At 57.3% G+C, this 25,245-nt stretch overlaps 1 protein-coding gene across 1 annotated transcript; it reads right to left on the reverse strand.

The window, feature by feature from the left end:
* Positions 1 to 699: 699 nt before the first annotated feature.
* YTHDF1 (YTH N6-methyladenosine RNA binding protein 1) lies at positions 700 to 14,583 on the reverse strand. The gene is made up of 5 exons (XM_027622919.2): positions 14,322 to 14,583; positions 14,121 to 14,145; positions 12,751 to 12,830; positions 3,792 to 5,312; positions 700 to 2,101 (listed from the first exon to the last, which is right to left on the reverse strand). Exons 1-5 carry the CDS (start codon positions 14,346 to 14,348, stop codon positions 2,075 to 2,077), a joined length of 1,680 nt encoding a protein of 559 aa, XP_027478720.1. The 5' UTR covers positions 14,349 to 14,583; the 3' UTR covers positions 700 to 2,074.
* Between the last annotated feature and the right edge of the window lie 10,662 nt (positions 14,584 to 25,245).

The following is a 25,245-nucleotide window of genomic DNA, read 5'->3' on the forward strand; positions in this document are numbered from 1 at the left end:
GGCTGGGCTTCCCGTGTTCACCTTCCGAGGCCTGCACACCGATGACCAGGTCCTGGTGGGGCATGCACCCAGGAAAGCACGGGAGAAAGTGTTCTGGGGTTCACGTCCCGTGTCCTTAACTATCTCAAACTTCACAACTTTTAAGGTTTCTGCATGTCTGTAAATTTTACTGCAACAGTAAAACAAATTGAACAAGCATTAAATTTCCTTTTTAAAAAAGATTTTATTTGAGAGAGACAGAGATAGTGAGAGAAGCAAGAGAGAGCACAAGCAGGGAGGAGGAAAAGCAGACTTCCCGTGGAGCAGGAGCCCAATGCAGAACTCGATCCCAGGACCCCGGGATCATGACCCGCGCCGAAGGCAGACGCTTCACCGACTGGGCCGCCCAGGCGCCCCAAGCATGAAACTTCCTGATGCGCATGCTGACTTAGGGAGAGCCTGCTGGTGTCTGCGGCTGACGAGTGGACGGAGGAAGGAGGTCAGTGCGGGCAACCAGGCAGTGGACGCAGGACGCTCACAGAACTCCTGCAACTTTGCTTACGTCTGAAAAGGCTTGCAGTATGTTGAGGGACTACAGACTCGAGTGAGAACTGGATCTTTACGAAGTTGCCTGGCTGGCTCCGTCAGGAGAGCACGCAACTCCTAAACTCAGGGTCCTGAGTTCAAGCCCCACACTGGGCTGGAGAAAATTGAAAAAAAAAAAAAGAAAAAAGTTCCTTTAATCCTTTCCACAAAGCATAGCGCCGGGTGAGTGAAGTTAGGATATTGTGCGGTTTCGGGGGATTACTGGCTCCCTGCTGCAGACAGCAGAGACAGCGTCTCAGACGCAGCCAAGAACGACAGGACAGCGGACTTGCTAAATAGGTGTATTGTTTATTAAGGCTTGTATTCTCCGGAGGAAAAGTTATCCGATGTTGTCCGTGACTCCGTACAGGCGGTAACAGTTCAGAGAGTGACACGTTCTCAATACAAGTCTAAATAATACAGCTTAAACTTGAACTCAGAGGGTCTTTTGGAGTAAATAGTTTTCAGAAGGTACCTGCTCTCTAAACAGTCAGATCCCCTACAATGGGTGCGTGCAGACTGTGCTGGAGCGACAGGCGTGAGCACCATTTTCATGCTTAGAGTCAGACTCCAGGTGGCAGCGAGTTCTTCAAGGTCCCTCATTCCACAACACAGGACAGCAAATTCAGTTTCTCAAAGGTTTTTTGTTTTTGTTTTTTACCCCTTTGACAGGAAAACGAAACCCATCGCACACCGTGGAAGGACAGTCGCAGCACCGGCTGCACTGGAGGTCCTACATGTGAAGCTCAGCGTCATGGGTAAACAACTCAGAATGGCACTGGGACTCGCAAGTGAAGAGCCGGGTCAGGATGGCTGCACACAGCTGAGCCCGGATGACCGCTGAGCCCAAGCCTCCACCAGCCACCCCACATCTGCCCCGCTGGGTTGAGGAGCCGTGAGGGACACTCCGCACCAACACAGCATGCTCACCGAATCTGAAAAATTCAAATCTATCTTTCTGTCTAGTAGAAAAACCAAGTGGACAGACTAGCATTTTAGACAGATAATGGGTAATAAAAATAGCAAACTGGCCAAACAAGGTGATCATTAACCTGTTGATTTCAGCATTTTGAAAAGTATTTTAACAGAATACAGTAAATGACAAAACAAGCCGTGGTTTCTCGTGTTTGCTAGAAAGTAAGAAAGGGTGAAAAAGTCCCCTATAAAGATGTTAAGTGACAGTGACTCTAAGAATAAGAACATAACTTCTGCCAAACAACAACAGAACCTTTGGGATGTATGAGGTTTTCTGTTCTGTCGCGAAGGGTGCTTGTGTTTCACGTTAGGTCTGACTGATAAGCGGACAAAACACACTCCTTTATTAGTGAGCTCTGTAATACTATAATACATAGAAAAATACAAATGAACGCAGATCCATCTGGGCAAAAATAAAAGACAAAGAGCGTAAAGATGCAACGAGTCAGGCCCTGCACAAGACAACAGCACCAAGCACACGTTCTCTTAAACTTTTTCAGTCAAATGTCAGAACACAGGAGATACCGGTTCATCCTTATTGTTTGTTTCGATTCTGTCGTTCCTGTAAAAAGAAAAAGAGTTTAACAAACTGAGTGAACATGCCACACACGCTCCCTCAAAGGCGAGGTCCCAGGCTGCCCGGTGGGCTGTGGCCCCGTCTTGGACCGGTGCACCCCGCCAGCACTGGCCAGGCCACGGCAGCACGGGGACCGGGCCTCCGAGAGCCACCCACCCACGGCATCCACCTGCGCAAGGCAAGGCCCCTCTGGCCGGGTGTGTTTCCCCCCACACACAGACCCACCTCTCCCCACGCCTGCCTGTCTGGCTTCTGATCAATATGGTCAGAAGCCCCGTCGGTCCTCCCTTACAAAGCTGCAACTAAACTCAGCCTGAGACATGGAGACACGGTTCTAAGAAGCACACTGGCAGTGTTCTGGTGGAATTTCAATTCTCTCTCGAGCTCACTGGAGGACAGCTCAAAGCCGTGAACGGCCTCAGTCTGCCTGCAGGCAGGACCCCACGGACCAACTCAAAAGACTTCCTCTTCCCAAACCCCACTCGCTAACGTACGTTTAGGATCCTAGAACCTTAAAACACCAACCGGGTCATGGGCAGAAATTTACCTCTAACCTCACACAACTTCCAGAACCTAGTGAGCTTCGGGAAAAGACCCAAGTGCCACAGGATCTAAGATAAACCACAGCCACGCACAGGTGCTGCCAAAACCCACCAAGGGTCTTCCGCTTCATTACCAATGACCTCTGCTCTATCCCTGTAAAGTCAGCAATTCAGTATTTTATTTTATACCTAAAAGAGTTAAAACACAGAATTTCACTAACTGGAATAATGACAAGCCCTGCTCTTTTCCACTATAATGGAGGGACCAAGTCATTTTCACGTCTACAAACTTGTTACAGCAGGTGTAGCCTCTAAAACCACAAACAGCACCGTTATGTACATGCTCCATTATGTGCCTTTCAGCTACAACAGGCCGCAAACCCATCTACTGTCAACTAACGCTTAATTAAGAAAAGGATATTTTGGTATCAGAAAAGCGTAACAAATCTTGGGATGAAGGCTCTCAGACAAACCAGCTTTACACAGTGTGTTACGCTGTCATTCTTCCCTTTTCTGGGCCAGTTCACAGGCATCTGAGCCCTGTTGTCCTACAGCACACACACAGTCACTCCCATGGGCTACGCCAGCTCAGGCTTGGGACTTTCTTGGTCACGGGGCGAGAAACGGAGCCAACCTTACAGCCCACTACGAGGCTTGCACTCTGGGTTCCAGATGCTCACTGTTAGCCCACCCCCAGCTCCTCTTTACCACCTAGATGCAGAGGTCAAGACTAAGACACTAGGTTTTCGAGGGAGAAAGAAACAACGGTCTCTAGACCAGGGCTTCCTGCCGGCTGAGGGCAGGGCCTGCAGCCCCAACAGCCCTGCTGGTCCACCCCAGTGCCACGGAATGTCATTCCTAAGTGTTCCTGACAGAGGCTATGCACTGTGGTCCCAATCATTATGTTCTCTGAAAACGGAAAAGTTACGTAGTGACATCCACTTACACATCACTGCTGGGGACCCTGCTTGAGAAGCCCAGATGCTGCTGCCCACAGCCTCCCATGACCGTGCTGCCCCTGCTGCAGGCCACTGGGGACTGGCGGTCACTGCACCCCACCCAGTGAGCACGGCTTTCAGCCTCGACTCTGGCCCGGGGCCTCCAGAGCCCGTGTCTGAGGAAGCCAGACTCACCTTGCGCACCACCTCCTCCTCCTCCTGGCGCTTCTCATAGTGAGAAAAGTCGTCAAAGATGGAGGTTGTGTGCTTGTAGGAAGCGATAATTTTCAGCACTTGCTTTGCTTTTTCTAGGGGCACCTCCTGGGTGTCGCGGGAGTTGGTGACCGGCTTGTTGTCATTGTTCTCCAGCCTGATGTGCCGGAGCTGGTTATTGGGCACGTCCTTGACGAAAATCCACTTCACGTCAAACTTGCCCTTCCACTTGTCCTGAGACCAGACCCCAGCGCTTGTGCCGTAGTCCACGGGAGACTTCATCTCTGCCACCCCGCAGAAGTGTCCGCTCCCGTTGACGCTGAAGAGCAGGTACACCGGCCCCTTGCTGCTCGCAGCTCGGAACGCACCATCCAGACGCTTGTTGCCATGCTCGGTGCTGCACCAGATGGAGTACTTGATGGAGCGGTGGATGTCATCCTCAGAGTAGCTTTTTATGATGAACACACGTCCACTTTTAAGATTCCAATCAAACTCTTTAGGGTTATAGCTGTGGGCAGCTTTCAGTTTCTCAAGAACGGGGTGGGACTCCATGGTGGGGGCAGAATTAGGCTGGGCATTTCCAGGAGAGTTACCATCACCGCCGGTCCCTCCACTCTGCCCAAATGCCGCATTTCTGTTGCGAGGGGCGACCCAGCGGGTTTGGGGTGGCTGCTGAGGGTTCGGATACTGTGGTTGGGCCAAAGGGGGAGGCTGAGCGGGAAGAGGCTGCACAACCGGCTGGGCCTGTGGGGCAGACTGGGGGGCCGGAGCCTGCTGGGCAGCCGGAGGCTTGGGCATGGGCCCCTTGTTGTCCCAGGTGCCAATGTCCATGTTATGCTTTATCGGTGGAGGAGGCAGGGCAGCCCCGATTACAGGTCCGCTTTTTGCTTTCATTTTCGGCTGTGGTTTTGCTGGCTTGCTGGCAATGGCAGCCCACGAGGTTGGCTTTGAAACTGGCATATTTACATTTGTCCCACCGTTGCCAGAAAGGACACCAGTCATCGCCACACTGCTAACAACTGACCCCACAGTCTTGACGGCAGAAGTGGTGACATCCCCGATCTTCAGGCCCACCATGCCCTGCTCCAGGCTGTTCATTCCAGGGGCCTTGTTGAGGGTGTCGCTGTGAAAGCCCGTCTGCCCATCCACAATCGTGCCACCCAGAGAACTTGGCGGGTAAGTGTAGCTGCTCCCATACGCAGAGCTCTGAGCCTGCTGCCCCTGAGACCCACTTGTCCCCCAGGCTGAGAAGGCAGGGTTTTCGGGGAAAAAATTAAACCTGTGCTGATAGATGTTGTTCCCCAGGCCCCCAGGCTGCCCAAAAACAGCATCATGCATAAAATGATGGTCTCCGTTACTGAGCTGTCCATAGGTGGTGAGGTATGGGATCGGAGGGTCCCCTCCTGTAGACCAGGGTGCCTCATTGAGGGAGTAAGGAAATCCGATGGACGGTGGGTAATAGCTGGACAAGTAAGGATCCGCCATGGAGGGGTAACTGTTACTCTGGGGAAACAAGCACGGGACCAGTTAGACTGCTTTCAAGACACAAGCCGGAGGGGATTTCCTACATAAGTACAAGCTGACTTCAGAGCTCCGTCCCTGCCGACGGGAAGGCTAAGAGCACCGATGGAGAACAAAGCCAGGACTGAAAGAAGCCCAGTGGCCGCCTGCAACGTCCTGGGTCCAACTGATGCGACCAGGCTCAGCCACTCTACCACTGGCTGTCTGCAGTCTACTCGGCAGTCCCCTCTCCCCCCTCAAGGAGTGGACCCAGAGTGAGGAATCGACCCATCCGACTGGCAATGATGCTGACCCGCACACGGACAGCAGCACAGAAGGGGAAGACGGCTTTACACAGGCGACGAGAGGTTCTGAGCTGCAGGACAAGCTGGGGTGCTCAGGGGGACTCGCCCCACAGCCTGGCCTCAAGCTGACTGCTCAACACGCCCGGGGTGTCCCGCCCCCCTCCCCGCAATACCCTTTCCCACAGGCCTCTCCTGACAGCCCAACCCCTCTTCCGAGTCCAAAGGGGTCTCGCCATCTCACATCCCCACCCTGTCCTGGGCATCGCCCTGGGTTCTCACAGTGGCTCTGACAGCTCCTTCACCAAAACTCCGTGTCCTGCCCGCTCTCTGAGCCGGAGAGACCCTAGCTTCGGGCTTGAGCCAAACCTGGGGTCCCTGAGGAACGACCTGTGTGGCATCCGGACCGCCCGTTGAGGCAGCAGGGGCTCATCTCAGAGTCTCTGGAAGCCGGCCCAGGGCGCAGATTTACACCTGGGGTCAGCAGTTCTGACAAGGCACCTCCGTGGGGAGAGACTCACTGGGGGTCTGGCCAGAACTGGGCCCCCCAGGCCATGCCACTGTGGGTGACTTAAATGGTTTCCTAGGGGGCGTGAGTGCTGGGCGGTGTTGGGGGGGAGGCTTCCCACCCAGGGCAGCTGACCTCAAAGTGGAAAGGCTGCAAAGGAAAACAAGAGTGGGGGGCAGCAGCAAGCTTTCCAGTCTGTGACACCATCTTCTGACTGGTCCCCATCCTCTCCCCTACCTTCCACCCCAAATAACCAGAAAGTTCTACATGGAGAGCACTGGCTAGAGACCTCCTCCTCCAACCCCACACCTATCTTCAGGTGAGAAGACCTGCTGCCCAGGCTGGCATGGTGTCTGCTGACACCTCCAGTCCCAGGGACCGCCAAGGTGGGAGCTGGGCTGAGGCAGCCACAGAGGGCTGGAGTACCAGACAAGCAAGCATCTCTGCTTTCCTGCAATGGGAATGCGGAGTAACTCTGCAGACCCCCAGAGGACCCTACGGAGAACAGGGTGCTCCCCCAGCAGTCCCAGCACAAGGCATGACTGTGGTGACCCAGCCCCCTGGCTGCCAGTCTCCACGGCCACCTCCCGCCTCCGTCCCTAGGATTTGTGGGGCTTCAAGCATCATGGTTCCTTCCTGTTCGCTGCTCCCCTTGACAGAAGACTATTCCAAAATCAGTTTTTAAGATGCAATAACTATTTCCCCTGTAACAAAAATCCTTGAGATGCTCAGGAAGTTAAAAAAAAAAAAAAAAAGACAACAAATGGCCACCATCAATGTTCTACAAGCCTCGGAACAGCTGGAGCTACCCTCCCTTGAAAGGATTTCAGTGATTCTGGCCCCTTTCCTATAACTTCTCCCTCAGTTTGCCCGCACCCAACCTGGGCCCTCAAAGAAGCCTCTTGAAGGGGCCAATCAAGAGAGAGCAAATCATCAGATCTGGGCAGAGGACATGCTCTGCGAGGCAAGGGGCAGCCCCACGGACCAAAGCCTTGGTCGCTGGACCTCAGCAACCAAAGACCGTTCACGAGACGCCAGGTGCTCTCTGCTCGGGATTCCCACGGGGTGAGCACCTCACTCGTGACTCACACTTAACCCTCAACCATAACAGGACATAACTTAAGACCCGAGACAACATACCACTTAAAGTCCTACCGGTGAGTGGATAACCCTAGCATTCCAGTCCCACGGACCCTGCTGTGCAGAGGCGGTTCTCAGTGGCTTCCATGGAAGCAGGGCTGTCCAGGGCAAAGATGAAGCGACCCAGTCGGCATCCCCTGAATCCCGCAGCTCTGCTCAGGAGGCAGACGTAGGCAAGAGTATGTCTGGGAGCGAAGGGTCAGTCCTGGCTACGAGGACTCAACCCCCTCGCCCTGAGCACTACGTTCTCACAGCAAAAGCAATGAAGACTCATTTCTGGTTGCCAGATGAAGGAGCGGCCCTGCAGTGAGAGCGTCCACGGGTGGCTGCAGGCCCACCAGCAGCTGCCCCACCGGGCACCACAGTGCACCCTGCACTAGCATTCACACGGTCCTCCTCCGCACAGGCCCTGGCACTCCCTGCGCAGCCCACCACCAACACCCAGGAGCTGGGCTCCACGCCAGCCCTGCCCACCTCCTCCCAACGCTGCCCATCCTCACCCGGGCACGAGGGGCGCCTGGCAGGCTATGTGTGTGAGCCTACCTTCTGCCTATATGCCATCTGACCAGCAGCTATTTCCTGCTACACCGGTCACCTTTCTTTCAAAGCTCTGAAAGCCAAGCAACAGATCAGTCTGCAAACTCCATGAAGTCAGTCATTCATCCTGTAAGAAGACCTGGATGTGTTCACCCCCTTAGTTGCTCTCTTGACCACACACTCCCCTCCCAGCGGCCCTGGTCAGTCTGTCGGTCCGTCTGCAATGTGTAGGGGCTGATGGCTCCAGCCTCAACCTCCAGAAACAGTGACATTCTACTCACTTGTGAAGGTGATTTGGAATGTGACCCCCACTGACGGAGCCCCACCCCGGACACAGCCAGACGCAGCCCGGAACGCTTGCTCCCAACGGACACGCTGCCACCTGACCATGGCTCAGCCTGACTCATTGACACCAAACAAGCAGCCTACTTAGCCCGCTGTGCACCCAGGGCTGCCAAAGAGAAGTCTAGGTACCGGGGATGCAGGTGCACACGCTGAGGAGTGCAAACACACGCCGGGCTTTCCCTCAGCATGTCGGCCACGCAACCAATCCGTCAGGACAACACAGGTAAAACCACCACCCTGACCGATGCTCTCACACACATTCCACACGTAGCCTTTGGTAGAATACAGGACCTCAAAAAAGGGAGGCTGACACGTCTTCAGGGTGAGATTAGGCAACAGAAGTAAGAAAAGACACTGCCAGGCGCTGGACTCTTTGGGTGCCTCCTTGAAGCCACATCCAAAATGATAAACAAAACGGGCACTCCAGACAACACAGATTTCAAAATCAGTGACTATTATCCCTACATCATTTTCACTAAAAAACCATAATAAAACACAATAACCTACCCTAAAATTCAAACTTTTTCATACTTAATAAAATTCAGCCACACTAAAAGAGAAAGAAAAGGAACTCATTCTGAATGGCCAGAACTGAACCTTAAGTAAATTAAGTAAGGAGGGAAAGGGTCAAAGGGACACAAATGCTGGGCACGAAGCTCTGAGGCCCAGCACATGCACGTGGCGGAAGCCCTGGCGATACAGATCGGACTGCGTGTGTCCCTGAGCAAGAGGACTGTGGCTGCAGGCCCTCGCCTGGTGGGGCTGTGTGCAGGGAGCCCGGTTTCTGACACAGAGGACGTGTGCCTTTGTCTCCAGCTCGAAGTACGTAGTTTTGAGCAAGGAGACAACAAGAAGTATGCAAAGATCCCACCAGGCCCCGCCAGCCGCGCTCTGTGATGGCCTGTCCCCACTGACTGGCTGGCATCACTGGAGGCTACAGCCTACAAGACCATGCGCTCCTCGCCAGCCCCTCCCGTCACCCAAGCCCACCACGACTGCCCAGCACAGAGCGAGCCATAAGCCACGGGGCTCACGGGCTCTTCATGTGACATGGGCCACCAATAGGGCATCGGTGTAGCCTGGCTTTGTGCTGCTAGGTGAAAACCCCCAACCTGCCAGAAACCCTCGGCGACAGCTGAGCACAATTTTCAAGACAAGTTTGTCATTTTATAAACCGAACACCTCTCCAGACAGACAGAAGCTCCCTGCAAAGCGTAAGGAGGTACAAATTTCAACTTAACCATGAGGTAACTTCTAAGAGCTGGTGTACCAGGTCCGTGAAGAGACAGAGAGCCCAGGACACCCTGACCCTAAAGCACCCCCCGCTAGCACTCAGGTGGTCCTCTCCAAGCGCAGAGCAGGCCTCCCTCCACCGGGGTGATGGCTGGCATGGCTTTCCAGAACAATGTTTCAGGACGAGCTGAAACCAACTATGAGCGACGAGCACTGAGACTCAGAACAGGAGCGTTTACACAACATTCCTATAAAATGAACATGTCTTATTACACTGACAGCACAACTGAATTATTGAGAAAAAACTAGGAAAGTTTACTCCTGTTCCCTTCTGTCGCACGTGACCAGGCAAACGAATCTGTTGACAACTGAGTATATCCTGAATGTAGTCCCAGCTGCCCTTGCTTAACTCCCACAGTGCCCACACACTGCCTGGCCCCTCCCCCAGAATCCCCACCCAGGGCCCCTCCCCCAGAATTCCCACCCAGAATGCCACCCCTAGAATTCCTCCAGAACCCCTCCCCCAGAATCCCTCCAGAGCCCCTCCTCCCCCAGAATCCCCACCCAGAACCCCTCCAGAGCCCCTCCCCCAGAATCTCCACCCAGGGCCCCTCCCCCAGAATCCCCACCCAGAACGCCACCCCTAGAATTCCTCCAGAACCCCTCCCCCAGAATCCCTCCAGAGCCCCTCCTCCCCCAGAATCCCCACCCAGAACCCCTCCAGAGCCCCTCCCCCAGAATCTCCACCCAGGGCCCCTCCCCCAGAATCCCCACCCAGAACGCCACCCCTAGAATTCCTCCATAACCCCTCCCCCAGAATCCCTCCAGAGCCCCTCCCCCAGAATCCCCATCCAGAACCCCTCCATAACCCCTCCCCCAAAGCCCCACCCAGAGCCCCTCTGCTCCCCAGGGCTCTCCCTCCCCCCACATTCCCTAAAGCTGACTAAAACATGTTCCATGTCATACAAGGGGATCCAGAGCTGCTATGTCAATGTAGGATGGTCCCGGGGGCAAATAGGAAGGGAAAAAAAAGCACACCAGAAGCAGTGTCCCAAGACTTTTCTGTGGGGAAAAAAAAAATCACCTGCCCTGAGGACAACACTTCCGTTACAGTGCATTCCAAGTTAAATTAACTTGAAAGGCCTGCTTTGAAACACTTTCCTAATCTTCCCAGGTATTAAAACTTCAAACACAAAAACAGAAAGAGCCTCCAACTTGCTACTACAAACATCTGGGTTAAACCAACCACAAAGCACCACGGGGCTGCCGGCTCTACCCACCGCCTTCACTGCGGTGGCCGCGCACAGGATGAGTCACTTGTGTGCACCCTTCACATACGTGCAGCCTGTCGCTCATCAACGACACGTCACTCGAGACGAGCACAGCACTGGCGACTGCAGGCGTGCGGCTCCCGGCCACACAAAGCACTTCTCTCACTCACCCAGCAGCACCCGTACCCTCAATCCGAGACCTGGACGACCAGCATGCAGGCGCTTTCTTTCCTCAAGAGCCATCTTCACCAGCAGAGTCCAAAACTGGAGGTGTCACCCACTCCCAGGGGCTCGTCTACAAGGAGGCCACACTGCATGGTGCCCCCCCGCCCGGAAGAAAGGAGCCCTTGCCGTGTGCGGGAGGAGACACGTCCCCCCACCCTCCCACCCCATCACTGGGGAACGGAGCTTGGCCACAAACTGGATCCATCACTTGGGCAAACCAGGCCTCTCCGGTCCCACTTTTTCTTCCACAGCAAGAGGACCAAGGGAATTAGGGCCTAAGAGCTCTCCCGTGTCACCTGCTTCCTACACTCCAACAGGGGGGTGTTTCTGGAAAACCTGTTCTCAGCCAAGAACACAGATTTACTCTTAATGTACTGATTAACCATCTTGCTGAAAACTACACACCCTCACAGCCAGGACAAACAGGGGCCGTTTTATGGCTGTTCACGGAGCGTCTACCTACGATGGTCTGTGAAACAGCTGTAACTACCCTCCTGACGGAAAATCATCTGCTCCACTTCCAACGAAGTCCTCCCAATTAACATGAAAGCTCCTGCCTTATAAAAACATTTCAAGTGTATCTGAAGCAATCCCCTCACCACTTTTCTCTGGTTAAAACTGAGAACACACTACTGCTACGGTAGTCAGATCATGTAAGGAACAAATAAGATACCAAGATAAAATAAGTCCATTTAACTGCCTGCCATTATCTCTGGCAATGCATCACTGAGGCCAGGGCAGTTTTCCTCTGCAGCACCTGGTCCTGCCCAGAGGAGGGGTGGATTCTTGGCCGGGGCGGGGGGGCTCTATATAAAGGGTCTCCTGGGTGCCTTTGCTGCTGACCTGCTCAATGCATAAGAAGGACAAAGACGGAGAAAAGTTCTAAGTTCTAAGACACTTTAGACAACAGCAGACTAGGAAAAAAAAGAAACAAAATAACTTTATTCCTCTGCAAGAAGAGGCTAAACTTGGTTTCATTCTAAAGCAAACTAACACAGTACATTTAAAAAGTGGTAGACATCATACTTAAACCTACACTTCAACTAAGCCCGGTGGTTTTAACAAGGGCAAGCCAGCCCCCAAGCCGGCCCCCAGGAGACACTGCCGAGACATTTTTGGTTGTCCCGCTGGTGTGTGTGTAGGGGAGTCATTTACTAATGGCATCTTGTGGATGAAGGCCAGGAAGGCTGCTAAACATCCTACAACACACACACCCCAAACAATGTTTCAGTCCAAAACATCTGTAGTGCCAAGTATCTAAGAAACGGACAGCTGTGATCTACCGGGGCCTGCACAGCTACCGGGGCCTGCATAGCTACCGGTTGGAGCTTCACGTGGCCCACCTACTGTTACCCCCCTAACAATTTTACGTGAGCAGTTACCACAACCAGTTCTACAGAAAAGGAACCTGAGACACAGAGAAAAGTGTCATGGAGTCAGCGATGGAGTGAAGATTTGAACCCAAGGCCAAAGTGTGACTCCAGAGCTTGGTTCTTAGATGCTCTCCTACACCACAATTCTAATGCCCAGAGCCAAAATAACTCACCAGAAAGTTTCAAAGAACTACGCACACCTCCACTCTGTCAAAAGCAGTGCGTCACTGAGCCATCAATGCTGAGGCCAACAGAAGTCCACTTGCATACAGCCCCCATGAGACATTGCTTCCTCCGGAGAGCACACCAGCCCCACCCATGCCCCATGTTTAGCTCAAGGCTACACGTCCAAGCAAGTCGTCAGCATGCTATTTCTAATATTTTATATTGTGCTTCTTGGTTGTTAGGATAATAAACTCAGAACCGTAACACTAAAGATGCATTACAAAACTCAAGAAAAACTAACATAGAAATGTAGGTTATTAAAAAACAAAAACAAAAACTCACCTGATTTGACTGTCCAGAAAGGTAGGGCTCAAAGTCATTGTCATGGACCGTATCCTTCTGATGCAAAGAACCATTTTGTACTAGAAAAAGAAATTGAAAAATATTATCTTTGAATTTAAAAAAAATCACTTTTAAGCATAGAAATCAAAAGTCGTAAAGTCTACATCCATCAATGCCTAGAAGTTGCTTTTATTTAAAAAACACGATCAGTATCCCACTGATATTTATATAACTACAATGGTGATGCAGAACTTCTGATAATTTTGACTTTTTAAAACTTTTTTAATAAAGATTTTATTTATTCGAGACAGAGAGAGAGAGAGCACAAGCAGGGGGAGGGGGAGGGGGAGAGGGAGAGGGAGAGGGAGAGGGAGAAGCAGGCTCCCTGCTGAGCCAGGTGCCTGATGTGGGAGTCGATCCCAGGACCCTGGGACCATGACCTGAGCCGAAGGCAGACGCCCAACCATCTGAACCACCCAGGCGCCCCAATTTTGATTGTTTTTGGTAAAGCATACCATACTTAATCATAATTTGGTAAAAGTTGACAAGATACAAGTGCAGACAAAATAAGGCAAGGAACTTGTAGCTGGGTTCTGGTTAAAGACGGTGTGGTCTGGGAAGACTACGTAGGCCACACAGAGGCCGGTGCTTCCAAAGGCCCCCCAGTTTGTGCAGGACAGAGACCCGGGGAGCTTCCAGCACAGCTGGGAGGGGCTGTAACTAAGTGACGTTTCTAAACTCATTGTTGTCCCGCTCTCCACTTACTTTCCACTGTTACAATGCTCAGCCAAAAAAGGAAAGGAAAGGTAAATAAAGTATTGGGCCTTTTCCAATCTTAAAACATGATGAGCCATATTTGGTTACACACACTGGTTAAAAACCGTCTACCCAGTAAACATGAAGTGTCACTTACGGGTTTGCACCAGAGTGAGTTTTGGGGGTTTATCCGAAGCCACAAAATCACAAGAGATGACCGGAGGCTCAGAAAGCAAGGGCTGTAACTGCTGGGGTCGGAGCTAGCTGGCAGGGTGGCCCCAGAGCCGCCCAGCGCGCCTGCAGCCCGCCAGCCCGCCCCTCGGCCCCCTTCCCTCCCCCTACTCCAATCGGCCCTCCTGCAGTGGGGAGGAGGGGGATCACTCTAACCACCCATTTATTTACTTCTCCTGGAAAAGCCCCTGTTTTCAAACTGTCAAACCTCCCCAAATACTACAACCTAAAATTTTATCTCCCGGAAGCACGCGGGAGAAAAGTTTCCGGTTCCAGACGCCCTTCCTAGACCTTTCCTTCCCCGCGTGGTCCGCGGTCCCTCGGGGGGCGCCCGCCCCTCCCCCGCCACTGCAGGACCCGCACCGCCCGCGCCAACCGCTTACCTTTATTATCTTGTCCTTTCGTTCTCTGTGTCGCCGCAGGCCGGGACGTGCGCGCAGGCGGAACCCGGGGAAGAGGGAAATACAAAGTTATTTACAAGCACCCGTCCCAGGCGTGCGGCGCGCTCCGGCCCGCGCGCGCCCCGCGGGCCCCGGCGCCCCGACGCCCCGCGCCCCCGGCCCGCGGTCCCCCGGCCCCGCTACCTGGGGGTCCACGCTGGTGGCCGACATGCTTCATGAACAGCCCGGCGAGGCGCGGGGCCGAGGCGCCCGCCGGCTCGGGCCTCCCCGCGAGGCCGGGCCTCTCACCCGCGCTCTCGCGGCCCAGGGCCCGCCGCCTCCTCCCCGGGCACCGGCCGGGCGGCGGCGGCGGCGACTACTGGGCGCGCGGGCCGCTCGCGGGGCGCGGCGCAGGGCAACAAGCCTGGACGGGACGCACTGACGAGGCGCCGACTCCAATGGCGGCGGCGGCGACGGCGGGGGACGAGGCTGCGCGACGTCAGCGCGCGCAGGGCAGGCCGGGAGCGCCGACCGGCCGCCACGCTCCGCGCCTGCGCGCCATCGCCCGGCGGGACGGATCTCGCGCCCGAGTCTTGGTATCGCGCGGCGGGGGCGGGGCGAGCCTGGGAAGTCACGTGGGCGACCTCCAGGCTGGCGGCTGGGAGCCGAGCGGGAAGCGGCGGGTGGTAGCGGCTGGCCTTCTCGGGTGTCACCTGCCGGGCCTAGCATCTACAGCCTCAGTCCCTGGCGCCTTGTGCGTATCCCCGAGGTCTGAAGAGGCAGCTGAACCGGCGAGTACGACCACCTACCTGAAGCCGCCTACGGCAGGCCGGACCCCCCGGACGACCCTGCGGGGCCCGTTCGGGCCAGACGCCCCGCAGACATTCCGCAGAGGGCACCCTGAGTGGAGCTCTGCGGCCGTTGGGGCTGCACCTCCGGGCTTCCTAAGTTTTGTCTGTGTCCTTGCTTTCTGCAGCAGCTGTTCCTGGGGAGCCCTGTGCTCGGCCTCCTTGAGGGTCCTGCTTTTCCTCTCTTGGGTCTCTAGTTTATCACCAGTTTGCATGTTGGAGTCTTGACCCCAATTTCACCATGGGGAGGAAAAGAGAGTTCAGCCCCACACTGTGCCCTAGTCCAGGAGGGGCAAGGGACCTTTTGGTCTCTGTTTAAGAATGGACAGCCCCTCTCGGGTCCAACTTGCTAAAAGGAGTCCAGTTCTATTCCTCACTCGCTCCCACCCCTCCCAGTGTAGGGCTCCCAGCCTGGACCCCGCTCCCAGCCCCAGAGCCCCTGTGGCCATCTCCCACCCTGGCTTCCAGATGGGTCTCTTCCTTCCCCGCTCTCCTGCACACTCCTGTAACCTTCACAAGCCAAGGTTCTGCTGAAGGAGAGAGGCCTGGAATGCTGGTTCATGGTGGGGAGCCAGGCAGGTGGCATCAGAAGATCGCTCTCCAAAGCAGGGCCAAGGGGATGCCAGCAGGCAGGTTGTGCGCTAAGCAGGGTGGATGGAGACTCCTAGGGTCTAGTGGGATCCCCAAGACAAGCTCAGAGACTGCCCCGGCACTGGAGAGGCAGGACCAGTGGGGTACCAGGCAGCATTCCTGATGGCTGTAGGAGGAGGTGTAGACAGCACCAGCGGGTGGGTGGGCCATGGGAGAGTCCACTGCACCACATCGCTCATCCCTGGGTCTCCCTGGGGCCCTGTCTGACCTAAGGATGGGAAAGGCAGGCTGGGCACAAGGCCCAGAGGAAGATGTGATGCCCTGCAGATGAATCTGGGCCCAGCACCTCGGTATACTTGGGCCATGGGCAGCTCAGGCTCAGTCTGGGCCCGGCACCTCGGTATACTTGGGCCATGGGCGGCTCAGGCTCAGTCTGGGCCCGGCACCTCGGTATACTTGGGCCATGGGCGGCTCAGGCTCAGTCTGGGCCCGGCACCTCGGTATACTTGGGCCATGGGCGGCTCAGGCTCAGTCTGGGTCCGGCACCTCGGTATACTTGGGCCATGGGCGGCTCAGGCTCAGGCGAAACCTCACCTTTGTATTCAAAGGTGCAAGGTGGGAGACACCCGCAGGCCCACTCCCTAGCCCTCCAGCCGGACTGCACGTGTACACATGGGTCTGTCTGTCCCCTGCTCACAGCTCTGCATCTCCCAGAAGTGGTCAGTGACCACCCACTGCTCCCCCCGTCCCTCCCAAGGCCATTCCTGTTCAGGCTCAGGCTGCAGTGAGCATCCCAGCCCAGGTGGATTCGCTGTGTCAGATGTGGCCCATGGCTCCCAAAAGAGGCTGCGCAAATTCATCCAAGCTGGGGGCGGGGCCTAAGGGCTGGTGGCCCTGAGTGCAGGTGACCACCTGGCTGGAGCAAACTCTCCCCTGGAGGCTGGACATAGCTCACTCAACAACTGACCTTTGGGGAGCTGCAAACGAGGACACCTGTCCAATGAGTAATGAAAGCACCCATGCCAGTGTCCAGTCGATCTCTGGTCACCCCAGCTAAATTCCAAGTTTGTTCCTAATCAGGGGCCTCCTTCCGGAAATCCCCTCCTCTGTGGAGCTTTCTGTGGAGCTGCTTCATCCCCAAAAAACCTGCTCATGTTCTCCAGACATGTGCCCCCCCCACCCCCAGAAGTAACCTTGACATGCTTCCTGTGATTCACAGCATTTTACAGATTCGAGACCTCCTCTTTTTAAATATTTAATTGGGTCGTTCATTCCATAAGTGTTAATTGAGTACCTGCTTATGTGGGGTGCTGAGGGTATACAGCAGTCTCTGCCCTGAGGAGCTGGCAAGGGGACTGGGGAACATTGACGCAGCCTGAAAAGTGGCTCAGCTTATCCATTGAGCACCTGCTGTGTACAAGGAACCACACACAGGGACAGAGAATGAGCCAAATGCTGCCCTGTGACCCAAAAGGGAGACAGATGGGGGTAAACAGGTCACCTTAGATTAGACCTGAGACAGGCAGGAGGGGCGCAGGTCTGGCCTCAAGACGGCCTCCGGGGCCCCGTCCGGAACAGAGGCTCGGGGGGGGGGGGGCAGCAGCTCACCGGCTAGCACTTGGAGCCAGGATGCAAAGCAGCTGCATGCCCACTGGAAGGGCAGCTCCCCGTGGCCAGGCCGGGCTGGTATCCGCTGCTGCATGCAGTGCGGGTAGACAGCCTGGCGCGTGGAGGTGCATGGTAACAGGTAGAGAGCAGACCAGTGAGGCGTCAGCAGCACTGGGGGCCAGGAGCAGCTGAGCCTCCCAGAAGTTAGAGAGCTCACCGGGGCCACACAGCGAACCCATGGCCAGCTGGAGGACTTTAACCATCGTCTGGCACCCAGCAGCCTGTCCTGTCCTCAGCGGGCACCCTCGGCTCCACCCCCTCTGCATGACTTCCCCAAAGTCATGGCTGCACCCCTCCCCATGCCAGTTTCTGCTGGTTAGCTCCTTCCCTGCTTTTCCAGGAACTGAGCTTTTAGAATCTTAACTCCACTTTGCCAATGGCATCTTCTGCTTCCTCGGTCCCCAAAGACAGTGCCAGGTGGTCAACCAGATGTCTCACTGGTGTCAGGGCAGGATACAGATGCACCCTGCCGGCAGTCGATGCGACAGTGGGAGTTGGGGTGCTCTGCACTGTTGTCCCAGCTCAGGTGGCATTAACCTTGGCGATGAGATGAGGCAGGCTGTGGCAAAGCACCCTGCACTGCTCGGTCGGGGGGGGCTCACCTCACCTGGCAGCCGGGGGACAGCTCTCAGCCCAGGAGGGCCTAGCACAGCTCGCTCTGTGCAAGGTGAACACCCGGGCTCACTCTCTGCCATCTCTTTCTGGGCCTGTCGTGACATTTATTATTTGCTGCTTAAGGTCACACTCCCTGGGGCAGGGGGTGTTCAGAGGGGGAACACAGGCCCTCATAGGCTCCCCAAGCCCATGCTTGTGACTGGGTGCCCCTCCATGTTCACACCCAGACCCCTGCTGGGGGGACAGGCAGTAGCGGTTACCTGGCAGAGGACAGTGGAGTGGGCAGCTAAGAATCCGTCCTAGGGGAAGGGGAATAGGGAAACCCCCAAACCCCCAACACATCATCCCATGGGATGTCACTTTACAAGACACAAGTTCAAGGACAAAAGTATTAAGAACATCAAGACAGTGACCGCAGAGGTTGAAACGTCAAGCACTGGCCCTTCTGAGTGCGGTGGAATGCCCTGAGGGCAGGCCTGGGTCACAAGGCCTCCGGGCACCATGAGGACTCTGCACCAGGGGTTCACAAGGAGAGGGGACCACAGAAGCCAGTGGTCAGAAAGCTGGGGGGTAGGGGCTGGACCAGGTGCCTGGGGAGGGTGGGCAGCTAAGGCAGAAATGAAGAACAGGGCACATCCTGCTTTTCTTTCGGGGAGACTCCCCTTGGTCCCTGTGGTTCGGAGGTGGCACCTCACCTGGCCCCGTTGGAGCCTCAGCCGGGACAGTGCCTGGGTCTGGAGATGAGAAGCGTCCCCTGGTGCTAAGCCGTGCACACAGGGGCTGCCAATGGCCATGCCGGCCTGGGGGTAATGGGACACAGAAGACAGGACCCCGAGTGGGAGAAGCAGGCCCGTCCAGACAAGCTGGAAGCAGTCTAGCTCTGTGCTTTTGGCCACAGGAACCAATACATTTCATTTCTGCTGAGGCTTTGAGTTTCTGTCACCTGCACCTGAGGGTTCTGACCACAGTGAGGATGCATGGCCTGCAAACCCCGGGCCCAGACCTCAGACTGACCGAGGAGGGTGTCTGCGGAGGCTCGGTGACCATCACCAGCCGAACGCTGCTCAGCTAGCACCTCTTGGCTGGCTCCAGGGTCCCCATGACCTGCCCCACACAAGTCCTGCACCTTCAAATGCCTCTAGTCCCCACAACAACCAACTACAGGCACTTCCCCTCTGCCTGTGATACTCTTCCCAATCTCCGATAGGCACACTCAGCCCCTGCTTCACCTCCTCTCCCAAGCTAGCCCTAGACTCTTGGGGGGTCTGTCCCTCCCTTCTGTGGCTCCTCTGAACATCACACTCACTCTGGGGGATCTTGGGGCTCAGCTGAGTCATCACTTGTCTGCAGGATCCCTGCCTGACCTGCATTGTGAGATGCCTGCCCCAAGCAATGCCTCCTCGTTGAGTCTGAAAATCCAAAGTGAGGGAGAGACAGAAAGAGGTTTTGCGCCCCTATAATCCCTCAACCCTTGAGCTCTGCCTGCATGGGGTTGGGGCATTTGGGACCTGTGTACCGGTGCAAGCTGTCAGCTCTGCTTTCCCTGGAGCCCCCCCCCCACCAAAGGTGGGTTGAGTTCCCCAATCCAGCCGTCCCCAAAGCTGAACCCAATTCCCCGGGTCCCTAGGCTGGAATCTGGGCCTAGATATGGGATCTTTCAAGGTTCCAGGTGATGCCCCGGTGGTTGCAGACGGCAGAGCTGGCCAGTGGACATCCCAGGCTTTGCAGGGCAGTGGGACAACAAGGCGGCTGCTCATCACCCCTCCTTCCCCTTCAGGCTGTGCACCACGCCTTTGGTCCATCCCCCATCCTCCTGGCTCAGCTCTGAGAGGCACCTGGGCTCAGGGAACGGGCAGGAGGAAGCCAGGCCCATCCGTACTGAACTGTTTTCACAGGGAGGCCAGTTGTCCTGCCCAGGCCTGGGCCCACACATGCCAGGAAATAATCTGATTCAATGAGCCTGAAGTGATTCGGGCTGGCCCACCGAGGCAGCCCTGAAGCTGTGGGTCCAGTGGGGTCCAGTGCGGCCCAGTGGGCCCGCAGCTCGGTTGAGGTCCTGCAGGTTCATCCTCAGCAGGCTTGGAGAAGCCCCCAAGCCCCACAGCTGGTGCTCGCCTTTCTCCTGCGCCACCTGTTGGCCTCCGGCAGCTCTGCCTGCGGCTCCCTCTGGCCCCCCCTCACCCCAGAGCCCGGTGCTGGCCGGCCGCCCCTGGGGTCCGCAGGCTCCAAGGCCCCCAGCACGGCTGCCGTGGCAGTGAACCCTCAGGAACACCCCCCAGTATCGGTGACTTGCCCACTCCCTCCTTATGCTTCCTGCAGTGACCCCCAAAAGCACTTATACCCCAGGGTCTGCTCTGGAGTACTCAAGGCAAGATGCAGGGTAGAGAAGGCAGGGTGGCACAGAAGCCTCCTCGGAGAGATCTTCCCCCTCGCTCTCTTCCCGGGGCCCCTTCCTCCCACAGGTCCTCGTGGCACCATGGCCAGGCACCCTCCGGGCTCCAGGACCACGTCTGCGGCGGTTCTCGCCCTCCTGCCCTGGTCGCCGGTGGCCGGCCCGGCTCAGTGAGATGGTGCAGATGGCCACGAGGCCGTGTGTGGTTTCTCCTGGCCGCAGCTGTGAGGGCGGAGTCCCCCATCACCATCAGCGAGGGGCCCAGCAGCAGCCCCGGGTCAAAGTGGGCTCTTGGAGGGAGTGCGGGCCACCGGGCAGGAGCTTGGAAGGCTCTGAGGTGGGCAGCAGCGTGGACGTGGCGGCGGGGGTCCCAGCGCCAGCGGCTCTGCCCCCACCCTCCCAAACCTGTTCTTGGCCCTCAGAAGCCCAAAGCCTCTATGGGCCTGTCCCGTGCTTGCCTGGGGCTCTGTGGCCACAGGAGGGGAGCTCCACGCCCCCGAGTGGAGAGCTCATGGAGCCCTTTTCTCAGCCAGGAGAGGGGGTGCACAGAGAGGGGGCCCTCTGCCTCATCTCAGAGGAGTTTGTGGGATGCATCCAGGCCTGGGCAGCAGGCCTGGCCCTGCTGAGCCTCCCGGGGGCCCAAGTGCCAGGGACTCCGCTCCCCTGCCCCCCCTTGTGTGGACTGGCCTCCTTTGCCTGGCCTCAGAAGCCTCACTCCAGGGGAACGTGTCCAGTAGGTCAGCACGCCCTCCCAGCCGTCCTGGCCCCAATCATCTCCGAGGAAAGCCAGCCTGGGGTGGACAGCATGCCACACAGCTTCCGTGCGAGAACATTCTCAGGTGGGTGTGGGCTTGGGGGAGGCGGGGACTGTGGGCGGTGATGCTGAGCTGGCCCCTCTCCTACCCTGACAGGCCAGCCGCTCACACTGGTGGGAGGATTCAGGGACATTCCTGTCCACACCCGGCTGGCTCTGAATCTCTCAGGCAGAGCGGGAGTCTTGTCTGGCTCCTGAGCAAACTGCACGGGTCCTGGGTCGTCTTCAGACCCCCGTCGGTAAATGACTGGGGTGGCCTGGGGCCGTCTCGCCCCATCTCCCGTCTGGCATCCTTTCACCTGGGGAGATTTTGCAGTAAAGATACGGCACCCCTGAGGTCAAAGAGCTGAGCCATCGGAGACATTGACAGACGTCGTTCATGTTTGAAAACTGACAAAGTTAACTGAGAAACGTGGGCAGGTAGTGCGTAAGCAGGGCACATCTCGGAGGGAGAGGCTGATGGCCATTTAGCTGCTTACTCTGAAACAATTGTAGATTCACAGTGCCTTTCAAAGAAACGTGCAGGGGTCCAGCCCACTCCCCGCCCCCGCCCCGTGGTGACACCTTGTGTAGCTTCAAGGCAAGGTCAGATCCAGAAACTGGCCCAGTATTGCCACCGAATGGGTTCAGATAGTGACTTTTATTTTCTTTGTATTTTCAGTATTCTCAATATTTCCAGAATAAGCATGTGATTGCTATTTTTACCTTCGTGTTTCTCTTTAATTATATAAGCAACTCATGGATAATTCTTTGTTTCAAGAATTTCAAACATGGGTGCAGATGAGCAAGGCAATGGACGCCTGGCCTCCTCCTCCTTCCTCAGGGGTCGGCCCGTCTGCCCCGGCTCCATGCCCACCCTCAGATGCACAGAGATGTGGGTACCAAGTTTCCAGCCCGTGAAGCGTCCGGGTCCAGGCTTCTACTCCCATGGACGGTTGTGCCCAGATGCACAGACCCACGCTTGCAGATCATCTGCCCCTCGGCTCAGGCAGCAAATCCCCCTTTCAGAGCCACTTCCTTCCTTCCACTTTGTAATTAACCAAACTGTGCAAATTTGGGATTTCCAGAATCGAGGAAGACTGCTTCTGCCTTGCCAGCCCCAAAGCGGTAAGGTCAGAGGGAACGGACCACAGAGGGGCTCCCAGGGGAAGCCGCCTCTGCTGCCAGAGGCCCCTGGGAGGACCCCCCCCCCCGAACCCGTCCAGTCCCCAGGTCCAGAGCATCCACAGCAAACCTGGGGGCTGCAGAGCTCCCTGCTGAGGGAAAAGCAGGCTGGAGACTTGGTACCCACCTCCCTGTCCATCTGAGGGTGGGGGGTGGAGCAGGGGCAGAGGGCTGACCTGAGGAAAGCTTCCAGAAGGACCCTGGGACAGGTGCCCTCAGGGGTTTGCTGAAGCCAAAGGTAAGGATACCTCTGCATCCTGAGCAGTGGAGCATGGACGGGGCAAAGGCCTGACATCCTGAGACCGACATGTTGAGAGGTCCCATCTGGGGTCCAGCCCCCACAGCCCCCGAGCTGTCTCTCTGTCCCTCTCTCTATCGCCCACCAGGCCACCCTTGCCCGGGGAGGCAGAAGGGGGTGCAGCGCCCTGCTACTTGCTGCCTGGTTTTCCAGCCACACCCTTTACTGGGATTTCCTGCAGGGAACCCGGTGGCTCTGGGCCTCTAATAGGAGAAGGTTTCAGGGACTCTCTGGGATCCTGGTAGCATCGGGGCTGAGTAGCTGGGGTAGCCAGGACAGTGACGGGTTTCCTCGAGGGCAAGGTGGCAGCCCCCCTCCCCGGCACAGGAAGCACAGGTGCAGGCTGGTATATAGGAGCTCGGGCTCCCGGAGGCTGGGTTTGCGGTTCATACAGCCCCACGTGGAAGGTGAGGGAGGGCCGCTGGGGCAGGGGCCTGGCCAGGGCGAACCAGAGTTACACCCCATATACCCCTCCACCTCCTCCCACTTCTTCTCTGTGACCCTTGCTGTGGCATGGCCCACCCTGCCCACAGCCCTGCCATGGCTTTGCTGCCAACCCCAGAGCAGGTTAGGCCTTCCCGCCCCTGCCCCCTACTGTCGGCCCCCTTGCCCCCCACTGCCGGCCCCTCCTGCACCCCCACTGCCGGCCCCCTTGCCCCCCACTGTCGGCCCCCCTGCACCCCACTGTCAGCCCCCTGCCCCCCACTGTCAGCTCCCCTGCCCCCCACTCTCAGCCCCTCTGCCCCCCACTGTCAGCTCCCCTGCCCCCCACTGTCGGCCCCCCTGCACCCCACTGTCGGCCCCTCCTGCCCCCCAATCTCAGCCCCTCCTGCCCCCCACTGTCAGCCCCCTGCACCCCACTGTCAGCTCCCCTGCCCCCCACTGTTGGGCCCTCCTGCACCCCAACTTTTGGCCCCCTGCCCCCCACTGTCGGCCCCTCCTGCCCCCCAATCTCAGGCCCCCTGCCCCCCACTGTCGGCCCCTCCTGCCCCCCACTGTTGGCCCCCCTGCCCCAATCTCAGCCCCCTTGCCCCCCAATCTCAGCCCCTCCTGCCCCCACTCTCAGCCCCCCTGCCCCCCATTGTCAGCAATGACCCTACAGAGCCTGGTTCCTTGCTTTATTCTTCACAAACTTGTTTTTAAAGGGCTGCTGCACTGAGCAAACGGGTGCTGACACCGGATGTGAGCTGCCAGGAAAAGCATGTTAGGGATGAGTGAGGGTTTAGGGCCTGAGCGGGCAGAAGAGTCAGGTCCGCCCCAGGAAGCAGGGAGTAGGTTTGGGCTCCTAGGCGGGGGCCAGGGGGGCAGCAGGGCCACGGCCCCCACACCCCATCCAGCCTTTCTCTGCATCCTTTACGTCAGAACATGTTCTGCCCACCTGGGAGCTCCAGCTTCCCTGGGTACAGCCCTCCTCCCATGTTCCCTAACTGTTGGGCTTGGGGGCACTGGGGCCCCGGGTTGGTGGAGACCCTGTGGCCATGATCAGGTCTGAGGGAAGCCTGTTCCATGTGGCCGGTGGCTCTGATCTGGGTCTGGAGCAAGCGCAGTTTTGAAACCTGGGACCCCTGGCCAGCAGTGGGGCACCCCATGTCTACCTAGGAAAGCGGAGGTGCCCAGCCAGGCCCAGGGAGGTGGGCTGGTTCTGAGGCAGAGCAGGGGGCACCTAGGAGAGCAGTGGGGTGGCTGGTCTGGTCGCCCAAGCAGGAGGACCCATCTGATGCAGCAGGTGCAGGTAGCTGGAATTGTGACCCCTTCCCAAAGGTCCCCAGTGTCTGGGTTACTGCGGCCTTGGGGGCTATGACTCTGGGTTACTGCGGCCTTGGGGGCTATGGGAAAACTGAGCCCGCACTGTGTGGCTTCACACCCCAGCCTAGTCCCACCTGGACACTGAGGCTGAGGAGGTGACAGAGGTGAGCTCAGGCCAGCCCCTTCCCCAGAGCCTTGGGAAGGACACAAGCCCGGTTGTCCCTGATCTTCATGGCTTAAGGTCTAGAGCTGCACACTGACCAGCTGAGACCCTCCTGCTCTGGCTGGGCCAGGCGCAAGGAAGTCTCATGCCCCTCTGCTCCAGGGTTCAGAGCAGAATGTCCAGGGAAACTGCTCCAGGGGCTGGCCTGTCACTAGGTAACCTTGTCCCTGGGAGCCCGGTGGCATCCCTGAGAGAGGGGGATGCCCTCCCCTCTGGGGGGGGCACTAACTGCATAGTTCAGAGCCCCTGGAACCTCCCGCCTTCAGAGGCTGGCACTGGCACCTGGCCCAGGAACTCGGAGCTGACGCAGAGCATCGCCTCCCCCTTCTGCCCGCCTCCCCCCTACCCCAGGTCCTTTAGCCAGCAGTAGGCCTCTGCGGCCTCAGTAGGGGTGTCCATGCTCCACCCCCTCCCCCTCTGTCCCGGGAGTCACCACCCACCCCTGTGGAGTGGAGCGAGGCCCCAACCACTGCGGCCCCCGCCTGGGAGCCCCGTGACACACCCCTGCTGCCGAGAGCGCGTGATGCTGACTGCCACACTGGCCCCTTCCAGAAAGCAGTGGGGCCCCTGGCCGCTCCCCGCGCTGGGGCATCCGGGGGCAGGATTGTGCCGCCCTCACTGCCCAGCTGCTGGAGGCAAAGGCCCCTGCTGTCCCCAGGCGGGGCCCAGGGCTCAGGAGCCCTGAGGCAGGCTGGCTGGGCACATTCCGGGACTGGCTTCCGTGGGCCCTGTCACTGCTGCAGGACTGGTCAGGGCTGGTGCTTGCTCT

This window comes from Zalophus californianus, chromosome 8 (assembly GCF_009762305.2).
Source record: "Zalophus californianus isolate mZalCal1 chromosome 8, mZalCal1.pri.v2, whole genome shotgun sequence".
Classification (NCBI taxonomy): Eukaryota; Metazoa; Chordata; class Mammalia; order Carnivora; family Otariidae; genus Zalophus; species Zalophus californianus.

Coding starts and splice junctions, on each gene's coding strand:
- YTHDF1 (XM_027622919.2), bottom strand. CDS start 14,348: ATGTCGGCCACCAGCGTGGACCCCCAG. Junction 14,146..14,321: donor CCACCAGCGTGGACCCCCAG/GTAGCGGGGCCG, acceptor GCGGCGACACAG/AGAACGAAAGGACAAGATAA. Junction 12,831..14,120: donor GAAAGGACAAGATAATAAAG/GTAAGCGGTTGG, acceptor TTCTTTTTCTAG/TACAAAATGGTTCTTTGCAT.